The following is a 13,890-nucleotide window of genomic DNA, read 5'->3' as shown; positions in this document are numbered from 1 at the left end:
TAAAAATATTCAAGTGGTAAGGAAGGAGGAAGTAAGGATGGCCAACGGGCTTTAAAAGACTGCCTACCCTTTGATCCAGTCATACCACTGCTGGGTTTATACCCCAAAGAGATAATAAGGAAAAAGACTTGTACAAAAATATTTATAGCCATGCTCTTTTATGGTAGCAAAAAATTGGAAAATGAGGGGGTGTTCAACAATTGGGGAATGGCTGAACAAATTGTGGTATATGTTGTTGATGGTATATTATTGGGCTCAAAGGAAAAACAAACTGGAAGAATTCCATGTGAACTGGAACAACCTCCAAGAACTGATGCAGAGTGAAAGGAGCAGAACCAGAACACTGTACACAGAGACTGATACAATGTGGTAAAATCAAATGTAATGGACTTCTCTAGTAGCAGCAATGCAATGATCCAGGACAATTCTGAGGGACTTATGAGAAAGATGCTATTCGCATCCAGAGAAACAACTGTGGAAGCGGAAACACAGAAGAAAAACAACTGCTTAATTACATGGTTCAATGGAAACATGATTGAAAGATCATTCTAGCACAAATATTAATAATATGGAAATAGTGGAATTGCTCCTTGACTACGGGAGGGGGGTGAGAGGAGGGGAGGGAAAGAACATGAATCATGTAACCACGCAAAAATATTCTAAATTAATTAAATGAATAAACTTAATTTAAAAAAAGAATCAACCCCCAGAAAAAAGACTTTGGGGGAAAAAAAGTATGCACATTTCAAAACATTTTTCAAATTATAAAAATACTTTAAGTCAAAGAAAACTAAGGGTCTTCAAAAGGCAATTGTTTCCTGTATCTGAAGAGCCTCAAATATTTTGGGGTAGTACAGTACACTGCAATTTATAGGCAACCTGAAATCAAATGTTAGCTAATCAAAAATATGTTTACACATTAAAAAACTGCCACCCCCTATCATGTGGTCCCGTTGGGTAGGTATCTTGGACAAGTTACAACCTCTTGGGCCTCAATTACCTCCGCTAAACAACATTGCATTGGAATACTTTGAAACTATGGTCCCTCCCTTATCCATTTTTTTTCTTCCATAAATCCTCTCATAGAAGAACCCCCTTTTAACAAAGTCGATAGCACTGAAAAGAAAATCTTATTCATAAATGATGTTAAGCAGAGTAGTCTACTTTCATTGTATGGCAAATAAAAGTTTCTATTTGTCCCTTATTTGTGGCAACACCTCCCCTCTAAAACACCTCGTTTACAAACTTTTAATACTTTTCTGGCTGATTGATTGTATGGAGGTTTATGCTAATAATCAGTGACACATGATACCCTCTAAACTTATAGACAAACCTTTAATGTGTGTCAGCCTCCATTTATACAACTATTAAATGGTAACAAATATCTTTTTTTAATGGGATTGCTATGAAGCTTAAAACATAACGTACGTAAAATATTACGTATTATATAAGTGTCAGTTATAATTAGCAACATAATTTGAAATTCACTTTTCCTTTACAGATTTCATTTTGTACAACAAATGAAACCTTGAACTTCAGCAATTTTAAGGCTATATAAAGTACATTAGATATCACTTGGCCACATGTCCTAATTGAATATTCAGACTAAAAGCAATGGAAAGTTTGTCCATGTTTCAAGATTCAACTTCCTTAGGCCTAGAAAAAATGCCTTTCATTTAGTGAAGAAGATTACATGAATAAAGAAGGCACAGTGGGTAATCCTACTGAAGAGGATACTGGTAAGTAGTTTCTACTTAATCAGGTTTTACTGAATGTTAAACTAAATTATATAGGTGTGCACATCCAATAGTAGCAGTAGACTTCCAGGAAAAGCATTGTCTTAGAGACAAGACTTTTGTCCTAGCCCTGGTTTTCCAACCATATTACAACATTTTAGTTGTAATTTTATCATCTTTGAACTTCCAAAAAGAAAATCTAGCTTCACTTACTTTATAAAAAGAAGCTAAGATGTTAAATGAAGTGATCTCAGAAGTCAAAGTTCTACACAAATGCAAGGAACAAGGGAACATGACTACACCACAGTTCATGAAGTTATGTGGCATTCGCTTTTCCATAGTTATTGGAAAAAATAATTATTAAAATGACTATTTAAATAAAATAGAAGTAGTCTTCTGACAAAAATCTTAAAAGTCCCCCTTCCCTGTTCTGACCTATCCCTTTAAGCTCTAAATCTATGACTCTATAATCCCAGAAACAAAAGAGATGTGCTTTTAAATAGTTGGACAGGTGTCTTTTAAAAATAATAGCCTTTTTCCAATTGTAAACAAAGACCCACAAGCCAGAGATACTCTTAGCTTACTCTTTTCATGGAAGAGGGAGAAGAGAACAGATTTCCCCTCTCCCCCAGGCTAGAAATACAGGGGTCACTCACAGGCCTGATTCCATTGTTGATCACTATGGAATAATTAATAACGGTAAAGAGATAATGATAACAACTAGAATTTATATAGCACTTAAAGGTTTGCAAAGTCCTTTGTATGCTAAATCACAACAATCCCGAGAGGTAGATGCTATACTTATCCTCATTCTGTAGATGAGGAAACTGAGGGAATTATTCAAAAATCAACATAATTAATAAGTATCAGAGGCAAGAAATCAGAAAACAAAATCTTTCAGAGTCCAAATTCAGTGCTTGAATCAATGCCCCACCTACCCTTCTTTGACTGTTTCTAACCTGGACTAGTTCAACCTTTTGTGGGCAGCCCAGCTCCCTACTCCCTTGGGGGGCAGGTTATGTGGACATTCAGTTGGCTTTAGCCCCACTGAAGCCAACAATTCCAGAGCTCAAAGCAATCCTCCAGTCTCAGCTTCCCTAAGAATACACCATCTCAGGCCTGGCCTTAGTTTACAATCTGGAAAGCCTAGTTATTGGCAAAGTATTTTGACAATATTAAATGCTCTGACTCTAACAAAAGTCCTACCACTCCAAAGCTTTATGGTGAGACCTGAAATTTATAACAAGAACGCTGGCCTTCAGGTGATAAATTTTTTTGGCCCTGGGTAACATGAAATACAAAGCTGATGATGATGTGTGTTGAAATCCCTATGCCAACATAATTATGGTTCAAAGTACCAATTTACTTCAAAGGAACAATGCTTTAACAAAAAAATTCTTTTCCCTTAGATTTATTAATTTTTAAATGCTTATTTAATTCTGAAATATAATAAAAGGCTGCAAATCCTTTTGGCAAGTGTTTATTAAGAAACACATAAAAAAGTGTTTTTTATGGGAAACAACATTAGCTTCTTTATCCAACTTTTCAAAAACAAAAACATCTATAACTTGTGGTACAATGCATACACATTTTGTATAGTGAAATCATAGCAAATTACCTGGAAGTAGAAGTCTAATATACCAACCATGTCTGTGCCTTCAGGAAAACACTAGAAAATGAAAAATATCAATTATAAATTGGTGACAGAAGTTCAAAATAAAGATGCTTAAAAGTAATCGTTTGGTCAAGCCAAGGTGGAAAATAACTAAGCTAATATGACAAAATATTAAGTCAGAGCAGTCAATCTGTCTTTCCAAACGCTGTTTTAACACAATAGAAATTTTTAAAGTAGTTTTGGACAGCAACTGAAAAAGCATTACCATTTAATCTACAGAATTTTGTGGTACAGAGATACTAGAGTCATATTACATCAATGAGAAGAAGGGATAATTTAGAGAAGGAATTGGGAAATGTCACTAATTAAAAATATGAAACTTTTATAAATTTTGGATATAGTCTTGATTAGATATTAAGAATATGATAATTGAGAGAATTTTTAAAATATTTGAAATAAAATCTTTAAATTCATTTGCCATAATTTGTAATTAAAAAAAAGATTAAAGACCTTTTTTTCCTTTAAGTAATAACCTATTGCAAAATTCCGATCTCCACTTTCTCGTTCGGACTGAAATCTGTAAAACAAAATAGATTTAGTCTGTAAAAATGTGGCATTCTAAAAACTAAATTAGATATAAGCAAAATCCCCCAAAAGAATGACAATGAAACATTTCATAGAATGTTATATCACTAAAAATACATTTCCAGAATTCTCCCAATGTGCCCACACAGAAATTCAGTACAGTTAACGAAAACCATACTGGGTCATACAAAGAGAAAAAATGCTTAACAAGGGTATTTCTAATTTCTGTATACAAGCAAAGCTTTCTAGCTAAGAAAGCAAAAGTATACAAAAGTTGCTTTTGGAATATGCTACATTAAGCATTTCTATAAAATAATACTAGGTCATTCAGGGTGTTAATTGGCTCTTTCAAGTGACTGTTAATTTTGTTATCTACTCCAGACTTGGATTATGACAGAAGTGGATTCACTGTTCTCACATACCAAGAAAAAGCTAAATCTTCTCTTCTCCTGTCACCCTATGACCCAGTTCCTATCAGGTGATAGTTGCTACTAACTGGCTACTGACTGTGAGCCTTGCTCCATTCTGATCCTCAAGGATTATTATCCCCTTTATAGTGATATTGGTCAGGAGCAAGACCACTGACAACATAGTCACCAGTGACAGAACTTTTGGTGGTGGACCCTTTGGTTCTTACCACTGGACCTGCCATTTTTTTCTTTAAGAAACTGTAGGCTTGGGGGGCAGCTGGGTAGCTCAGTGGATTGAGAACCAGGCCTAGAGACGGGAGGTCCTAGGTTCAAATCTGGCCTCAGACACTTCCCAGCTGTGTGATCTTGGGCAAGTCACTTGACCCCCATTGCCTAGCCCTTACCACTCTTCTGCCTTGGAGCCAATACACAGTATTGACTCCAAGATGGAAGGTAAGGGTTTAAAAAAAAAAGAAACTGTAGGCTTAAGGCCAGTGGGGATTTAAATATCTGCCCTGAAGCTAAACCTTCCTCTATGGATTATGTCCCCTAATTATGATGGGAGATCCATAAGAATTAAAAACTACCTTGCATTTATATTTGTATGCCCAGGGGAAATTTAGCATAGTGTTTAAATTACAAATATCCCTTTATTCTAATCCATTCATTCCAGCTCAAAGATTCTAAGATTTTCTGAGTATCTGAACCCAAATCAGTTGTTCTCCCATTTTTTGGGGTTTCCAAAAAGTAAACAACATTATGTATTATAAAAATTAGTAATCTCCAGAAAACAGAATAATCTCATTCTAGGATAAGGGTGGTTTGCTTGTTTAATTAGAAACAAGTCTTTATTATCTAGGTGTAATAAGTAGAGTAGAAACCATTAAGTATAAGAAAAATTTCAGGTTAGTTATTTAACTAAATCACTAAATTAAATGTTTATACAATATATGCCATTAGAACTATTGTTCAGATTCTGAGACAAATGAAGACTCAAAAATTCCATCTGTCACTGCAAATGTTTCAAAAATAGCAAATCACATAAGATCTAGCAATCAAAGATAGAGATATTGTTTCCTTAAACATTACAGAGCTGCTTTAATTAGCAATATTCCATGTACTCAGCTTAATCTTATATAAATCCATAAGTAGACATAATCTGACATCTGTTTCTAATACCATAGGCATTTTAAAGAAATTATACCTCAAATGCTTTGAATACTTTAAAAAAAACTAAAGAATTGCTATTTCTAAATGTATTATATTACAGAATTTTTAAGAGAAATGGAAAAAAACCTAAGTGCTGTGGGACATTGTCAACCACGGTGTTAATTCTGAGGTGATATATCCATAGTCAATCCATATGGAAGTCATTGCAAAGGACAATTAGACAGACTGCTTAAAAAAGGAAAAATTACAGCTTTCTGACTGCTAATTTTGAAATGTCTGAGAATCACAGCTTGATGTTGATATGATCTAAATTCTGTAGCTCTCAAATTCACCTCCTTCCTTTCCATTTTTGCAGTTATTCTTAGTCCAATGAGGCATTCGTTACTTCCAAGCCTGAACTACTTTTGTGGCCTTCTTTATTGATCTTCTAGCTCTAATCCATCATCTATACAACTGCCAGAATAATTTTTCTTAAACATAACCATCTTCTTAAAATAATTCTGTGAAATCAAAAGTCTAGTATGCCAAAAATACAAAGTATTTAAGGAATGAAGTGTTCTAGTTAATGAAATCCTAAATTAATGTAGAAGTAAATATGGAATGGCTAGTGTGAAGAATACAGTAAGGAGTCACTAAAATACAAATCTAAGGATTGCTATGCAGCAATAAAGGCCTACTTAAAATATAAATTTGTAGTGGATGCTGTCAAGAAGTTTCTTAACCAATTTCCTTCAGAAGTATTTCATAATTCCAAAAAGATAGTGAGAATGACCCACAGTTAGATTTAGAGGAAAGGAACAGCTGAAAGTCAAAGAGGTGTGGGATGCCAGGGCATTTCCCCTAATTACCTGTAAATGCGGTTTGTTTTTTAATTGGTATTTCCATCTCTCCCAGGATAGAAATATACAAGCAGTTCTCATTACTGATTGGTATAGGAGTTCTAATCTATTCCATTTCCAAACTGGGCTAGTTTAACCCTCCTTAGGCAGCTTGGTGATCCCGAGGGCTCACCATACTGACAATGACCTTAGTGTGTTGCCCCAGCTCAGAACTTCCAACAGCCCTGGCTTTCTTTAATGTCTGAGATTACAGCCATTTGCCACCAATACCTGGTGACAACTTTTAAAAAGGTTGATAAAAATGTGAAAGCATGAAATTAAAAGATGTGAAGCCAGAATAAGGATGACAAAGAGTAGACAGAATGTTGAAAGAACCAGATTCTGTTTGAGCAAAACAGACTCATAAATCTGGATAGGTGATGGTTATGGTAAAGGTAGTATGACAAGTCAAAGTGGGCAATTTCAGAACTGAATGTTAGTAGGTATATACATAGACAAACATAAATGCCTAGAATATGAAATTTCAAAGAATTTTGGTTTAAGTGATTCTTTAAAATGATCTATCCTGTACACAGCAGTTTTCTTTCCCTTGGAATTGTGTAGTTTTTTTTTCCTACAGGGTAGGGAAAAAAAGGTAAGAAAGGTCTTGCACATTGTATATAATCAAGAAACATATATCGAATTAGTTAATGAATGAACAAAGAGAGAATCTCTCTTACTTACAGAAAGGAAGGAGTCCTAAGAGTTCCATGACACTCAGGAATGAGAGGGCTTTTGGTAATGTTATTATAATAATAGTAGTGGTGGTGGTAGTTGGAGTATCATATATAATAGCATCAGCAGTTAGCATTTCTATATTGCTACATATTAGTGCATTAGTTTTTATATAGTACTTAATTTTTGCTTGTAATACTTTATAAATATTACTAAATCTTCCTAAAAACCCTGATGGGTGCTAGTATTATCCCTTTTTTACAAATGAAGAAACTGAAGCAAAGAGAGATTAAATGATTCACCCTGGGTTACCCAGCTAGTTACAAACATCTGAGACAGGATTTGGATTCAATTCTTTCCAATTCCAGTTAGCTGCCTGGAGACACAATTTTTTCAGAGTTTTCCAAAATTACCTTTGAATAAGACCTTTCTTGATCTTAAGCTACTCTTGGCCAGTTAATAATTTTAGGAAGCACCTTTTAATTGAGAAGTCTGGAAACTGCCAATTTGTTAATTTTACCCCCTTGACTGTTCCTTCAGATGGAACAACATAAATCTAGAAAATCTTAAAAGAGGCTATTTACATTAGGGATGAAAAGATAGAGGAAATGTTAACCATCTAGTTTAACAGAAGCATAAGACAAAAAAAGATATTCCTTTACACATATGTATTCCAAAGATATAAGCAAACAAGGCTCAGAATCAACTTCATACTATTAACAACCATATGAAAGAATGATCTAAATCAATAAGAGAAATGCAAATCAATACAATTCTGTATCACTTCACATCCAGTCAATTGGTAAAGATGACAAAAGATGGAAATATCCATGTTGGAGGAGTGGTAGAAAGATAGAAGCTAATGCATTCAATGTTAGTAGAGGTGTGAACTGGTTCAACTATTCTTGAAGGCAATTTGGAATTGCCAGGAAAGACCTGGAAACAAAGAATCTATTAGGGGAAGAACTAAATAAATGGTGATAAAAGAATAGAATGGACAATGATGCTGTGAAGAAACAATGAACCTGACAACATGAAGAAGCAAGACTTCCATGAACCAATCAAAACAAAACAAGCAGAGTTAAGAAAACAATTATATTTATATTTCTAATCATACAGAAACAAAAGATTCTATCTTGTTGGATAAAAGTACACAGTAAACACATTGCTAGTTTGAGATCTCTGGGAAATATCATTTCTTCTGGAGTTTACCTTTGCCAGTTTTATGATTAAAATGTTTCCTAAAAACATTGACATGTTAAAAAAAAATCAATAGATAAATCAAGTGATTTAAGGGAAAAAAAGTTTTCAAGTGCTTCTATGCTGCTAACATATTACTCCTAATTACTTATAAAAGTAGTTGAGGGGGGGCAGCTGGGTAGCTCAGTGGATTGAGAGCCAGGCCTACAGATGGGAGGTCCTAGGTTCAAATCTGGCCTCAGATACTTCCTAGCTGTGTGACCATGGGCAAGTCACTTGACCCCCACTGCCTAGCCCTCTTCTGCTTTGGAACCAATACACGATATTGATTCTAAGATAGAAGGTATGGGTTAAAAAAAAAAAAGTAGTTGAGGACTTCCTATAGATACAACTAGAGTCTAGTTCCAAGTTCTGAACATGACTAAATAAAGGTACATTTTAAAATATTATAAGTTAGACAAAAATTTCTCCCCTTCACCAAGCAAAACCAACAGCTGAGACTCACGTGGCATTACTGAATCCAACATATTCATTACCAGCCATCTTATTCAAAAACTGCATCACCTATAAAACAAAAAAGTAAAGCTTTAATAAAATTAAATTAAAAAGTAAGTAGGAAGAATATTGAAGACTATGACAAAGTAAAACAGTTCACTTACATAGTCAAATTTTTCTGCATTATTTACTCCTTGCTGCAAAGAAAAATAAGAAATAAGAAAATGTTAACATATTAATTACCACAAACTTTTAAGCTACTAAATTCAGTACTTTTAAATTTCTACCATTATAATTGGTACATTAGTATTTTTAAGTTTAAAAACTACTATTCAAATAACTTAGCATTTAGATAAATTCTGCTTTTACTACATATAAGTTCTTTCATCAAATACCTGCATGTTGGGAATGGATCTGAAGGAGGAAGGGAATGCTTTATTTTAAGTATTTTAAAAATCCAACACAATTTTAGATGTTAAATATGTAATTATAAAAAAATTCTTCCCATCTTTCTCATTAGCACATTATGCTCCTAGTTTATGTTAGCTAGGATTAGTGCTGCCAATTTAATTAATATCAAAGACTTAAAATAAAGTTTTACCCTTAGCACAAGAACAATTACATTTAAATTATTTTCAGTCACTAGCCTTAATTAATGCTAAAGTTAGAAAAATAGGTTATATTTCAAAGCTAAATAAGATCTTATTTGTTATAGAATTTTTTAAAAAATCTAGGCATATAAACTATTGGTGTAGAGAGAAGACTACACTTAATGTCAATTACTACACCAAAACCTTGACTATAAAAACTATTCGAGTCCATTCTGAAGAAAACTGGCTACAACAAAATGTGGTATTGAACCAAGATGAGGCTATGGAAGATGTATTGTTTCATCTTTCTAATGCTAACATTTGAGTTACTGCAAATTTAAACAGGGAAACCTACTAAGCTTACTTTTTTTCAAGTAACCAAATGGTTTCATTTTACCTCAGAGAAGTTTACAAAGCAGTAAGATGTAGATCTGAAATCAAACGTATTAATTGGTGATATGCACCACAACAGAAACAATACATCTTTAATTTTTAAAAAAAGTTTAATATAAAATAAAACAGCTAGTTTTAATATATAGAAATTTTATCCTAAGAAAGCAAAATTTTTATTATAAAGGTAAGGGCAATATATCAATATTTTATTTGATGAAATGCATATAGCCAGATTCATTTCCCACTCTACAATGGATATGGGTGTTTTGTTGATAATCTGAGTTCCCATGTATCAGAACTTATCCACAAGAGAATGAGCATGTGCAGTCGCACAGGTACAATCACTAGCTGTAAGGAATGTCATACACTGTTGTATCAACTGTAAGCACTAATCAAACTTAATAATTACAAAATAAGAGAAACTAAATAATAACCATATTGTAGTCATATCTAACTATTTTCCCTACAAAGTCTTTATCAGGAAACATTTCATCAAAATGTTTTGTCTCTAAACTATAGCAGAAAATATAAAACGTAGAAATGTAACTCCCCAGCTGTTCAATGAAAAATAATTAAAAGAAGAAATTACCAACTTCATTGAACGGTTGCAGTTGTCAAAATATTCCATAGATCCTAATGCTGTAAAATATGTAACAACATTTAAACCACAAAAAACCTTTTCAACCTTTTAAAAAGAACAAAAACATCTCTCTTGGAAAGTTACGTCAGCATTAGTTATGGGATGTCATATGTAGAATTACTTATACATTTAATAAATGTAAATAAAACAAGTTACACTTTGGTTCTGAATGCATGTAAATTTTTAATATCTGGCTTTATTTTGGTCCGTTAGTCATTATTTAAAATGACTAATGCAAAAATTTATTAAACTCTACATGTTTACATAGGCATATGCCCGGGTTTTAAATTGGTAAGTCAAGGAAAGATCTTTTCATTTTGCTCCTATTCCATTTCTTGAGAAACACTATCAGTTGATAAATGAATGTCTTTCTTATATAGTATCTCACCTTTGTTATCTCAAATGTGTTAAGAAAGTTATCATTTAAGTTCATCTCTTTGTTATAGATAGTAGAGAAAACCAAGATACTTAAAAAGCTTTGGACTAAGTATCATGACCACAAATTTCATGTTTTGGTTTGAAGGTATTAGAAATACCATTGAAATGTGGAAAGTCACAGAAAAAAAGTCCCATCTACAATTAAAATTAAATATTCAAATTCATTATTCATTACCTGTATTTTCCCCCAAAATAACTTATAACTACACCTTTTTTGCAATTTTCTTCATTTGAATTAATGTTTGGGGTGTCTTTTTTTTGCATGGTGATTAACTTTCTGATTAAATTTTATACACTTAAATAAAGAAAACATACATGTAGGTTTCATCCTATTGTGTGCATGTGTATACATACATGCATATTCACTATATAGACATGCTTGTGTGTATATATTCATATAAATTGCATACATGTTTTGGTGTATGTACATACACTTTTTATTAGAAACATACTCATAAATGAATACAAGGTAGATTTACACGTTCATGTCTAAAGGGACAGAATCCTGACAACATGTATATCAGCTTGGAATTTTTAGTATCATATGTGGATGGATATATTTTAAAAATAAGAGCTTAGTATTGTTCACTTAATACTACTTTTTAAAAATGTCAGCGTTTACTTACATGTAAAGGCTATAAAAATTAAAGTAAATTTTTATAATAGTCTTCAAAAAAGAAGCTATTTTAAATTTATGAAGTCCTGATTAAGCAAATCTTAACTGTGTTCACTAAAGTGTAAGTAGTTGAGGAAAAAGTGAATTGGACAAAGGAAGCATGAGCAAAATCTAACCAACTTCCTAGTTAATTACTCAAGTGGTATTTCAAATATAGGGTACATAAATTGATATGTTTCATGTTCTCATTTTAATCTGAAACATGTGGCAGTATCACATTATCCAGATTCACACCTCTAGCGATATAAATAGCGATACAAATAAGACAATGTAGCACAGCAGAAGGAACATTAGATATGTAGTCAGAACACTTGAGCTTGAGACTTTTCCAGCCTTTCACTAGCCATGTAATAACAAAATCCTACTTTTCTCATTTATAAAAAGGAGATGGAGTGAGTTATACTTGCACTACCTACCTTAGAGAGTTGCTATGAACTCCATGTGGAAAATGAAAAATATGTATAACTGTATAGTACTGAATAAAGATGTTTTATTATGAAAAGGAACTAGATTTTGGAGGGAGAGTTAGTAATTTTCCATGTCAATTTCAAAAAAAGGGAGGCAAATGAAGGAGTAAAGGAGAACTCATTTATAACACTGGAAGTTAGGGTAATCCATCAACCATATAAGAAGCATCTTAAAAAGGGCTTCTACTATATATTAATATGAAAAATACCATAAGGTGACTCTGAAGCAACAATTAAAAGGAACAGCTTCTATTTATCAGTTTAATATATAGGATGGCCTGGTTATAAAAATCAGTTAATTTAGAAAGGGTTTAATGGGTTTTTCTTTTCTTCTCAAAATAAGCTACCTGATTCTAATACCTAATATAACAAGTTCTCCTACAGTTTAAAAATGGATCCAAGAAGACAGAGAGAGAGAAGAGGCATTCATTCAGGCAAGAAGAATGGGAGTTATACTGAAATAATTTAATAAAATATTCATATTATCAATTTAACCCTCTTGTTAGAGAATGCCTTGAAACCAGAGGTAATTTGTAAAGTTAAAGTAGATATTATAATAGTAATAAAATTACAAGTCATATCTATTGTTATTTCTAATTGTCCCTAACAAAATGTAAAAAATAATAGAAAAAACTTTTTTTGATAATTATATTATCTGACATATAACTACTAATATCAAGGAGTACTAAATAAAGGCAACAGACTAAATTATCCTTTCTTTACCAAGTCAAATGTATTAACATTTAAGCTTTGGAGTCATGCATGTCCTTAGAAATACATACAAGTAAGCCTAAAAAGGATGTTGCTAGTATGACAAAAATTCTAGTTCAATTTTTGTGATATACTTAAGGGCACCTGCAAAATAAGTTGTAAAAAATATATTTATATATTTTTAAATGAAGGAAAACTCCAATGTTTTTTTTATTTAATTACAAAGTTTTTATCTTGGTTTTTTTTTTTTTTTAAGGTAAATCAGCATCCAGGTAAGTTAACATCAGAAAAAAATAAAAATAAAATCTTGAGACTGCTAGAGTAGAAAATGACATAAAACTAGGCAACTCCCTTTTAACTTTTAACAGGAAAAGCAGGAGAAATTGACAACTGTCTTCCAAGTTTCTTTGATAACTGTTGCCCCTTTCCCCACCAAGTTATTTCCATAGTTACACTTGTAAATTTAAACTAATTCATAAAGATTTCCTACCACTGAAAAGGAAATGAATATAAAATGTTAAAAGTTGTTAATTTTATCACAAATATAGAAGCATCTTCTTTCAAACTCTCTTGCTTTTCCAATTTACTTAAAACCCACAGACATATAAGATCAAATGAAATCGACTACATTCAAGTGTAATAATGCCCATAGTGACCAACTATTACCCTCCCCACCAAAAGAAAAGTAACTATAACACCCTTAAAAACTTAATGATGTGAATTTTAAGTGCAAGATTACATTTGTTTTTAAAAAGGTATTTACCTATGTAAGCTTTGTTTTAAATTTTTAAAAATTGGAGTTTTCCTATAAGCTTAGTAGTTAAGTATATATGCAACAGGTTCCTTCTGTCCAAATTCTCCTCTTTCCACAATCTGCTAATCCTTTTGAACATTTCCTTTGCCTCTTCCCCCATTTCCTGAGATCACCACCAATCCTACAAGGAAAAAATATCAATACTACAAAAGTGTAATCTAAAGAGTCATACTTAAGACTCCACACCTTTAAATTTTTGAAGCAACGTAAGGGAATATGGAGCAAAGAGCACTACAATGAAGTCTGAAATTAAGAAGACATCACAAATTAAGGTTTTAACTTAAAAATATATATATTATGTAGAAGGGTGGAAAAATAAACTGGTTCACAGGTCATGCTAACAGCAAAATACTGAAGCACTTTGAATCAAAATGCTTCTCTTACAAAGTACATACAC

At 32.5% G+C, this 13,890-nt stretch overlaps 1 protein-coding gene across 6 annotated transcripts in view; it reads right to left on the bottom strand.

Moving 5' to 3' along the window:
• Window positions 1–13,890, bottom strand: part of GLS (glutaminase) — an 88,939-nt gene that overhangs the window by 34,267 nt on the left and 40,782 nt on the right. For 5 of the 6 annotated variants that reach the window (XM_056794130.1, XM_016433750.2, XM_056794131.1 and 2 more), the window contains exons 8-11: window positions 8,929–8,961; window positions 8,775–8,833; window positions 3,862–3,928; window positions 3,355–3,405 (exon numbers count right to left, since the gene is read on the bottom strand). In XM_056794130.1, the coding sequence (XP_056650108.1) occupies window positions 3,355–3,405; window positions 3,862–3,928; window positions 8,775–8,833; window positions 8,929–8,961 (210 nt within the window). Of the gene's footprint in view, window positions 1–3,354; window positions 3,406–3,861; window positions 3,929–8,774; window positions 8,834–8,928; window positions 8,962–10,336; window positions 10,387–13,442; window positions 13,606–13,890 lie in introns of those variants that run through there. The other variant, XM_056794134.1, reaches the window with a different exon arrangement.

The sequence above is a fragment of the Monodelphis domestica genome, chromosome 4 (assembly GCF_027887165.1).
Source record: "Monodelphis domestica isolate mMonDom1 chromosome 4, mMonDom1.pri, whole genome shotgun sequence".
Taxonomy (NCBI): Eukaryota; Metazoa; Chordata; class Mammalia; order Didelphimorphia; family Didelphidae; genus Monodelphis; species Monodelphis domestica.
The sequence above is the reverse complement of the archived record's forward strand: the minus strand, read 5'-3'. Positions and strand labels throughout refer to the sequence as shown.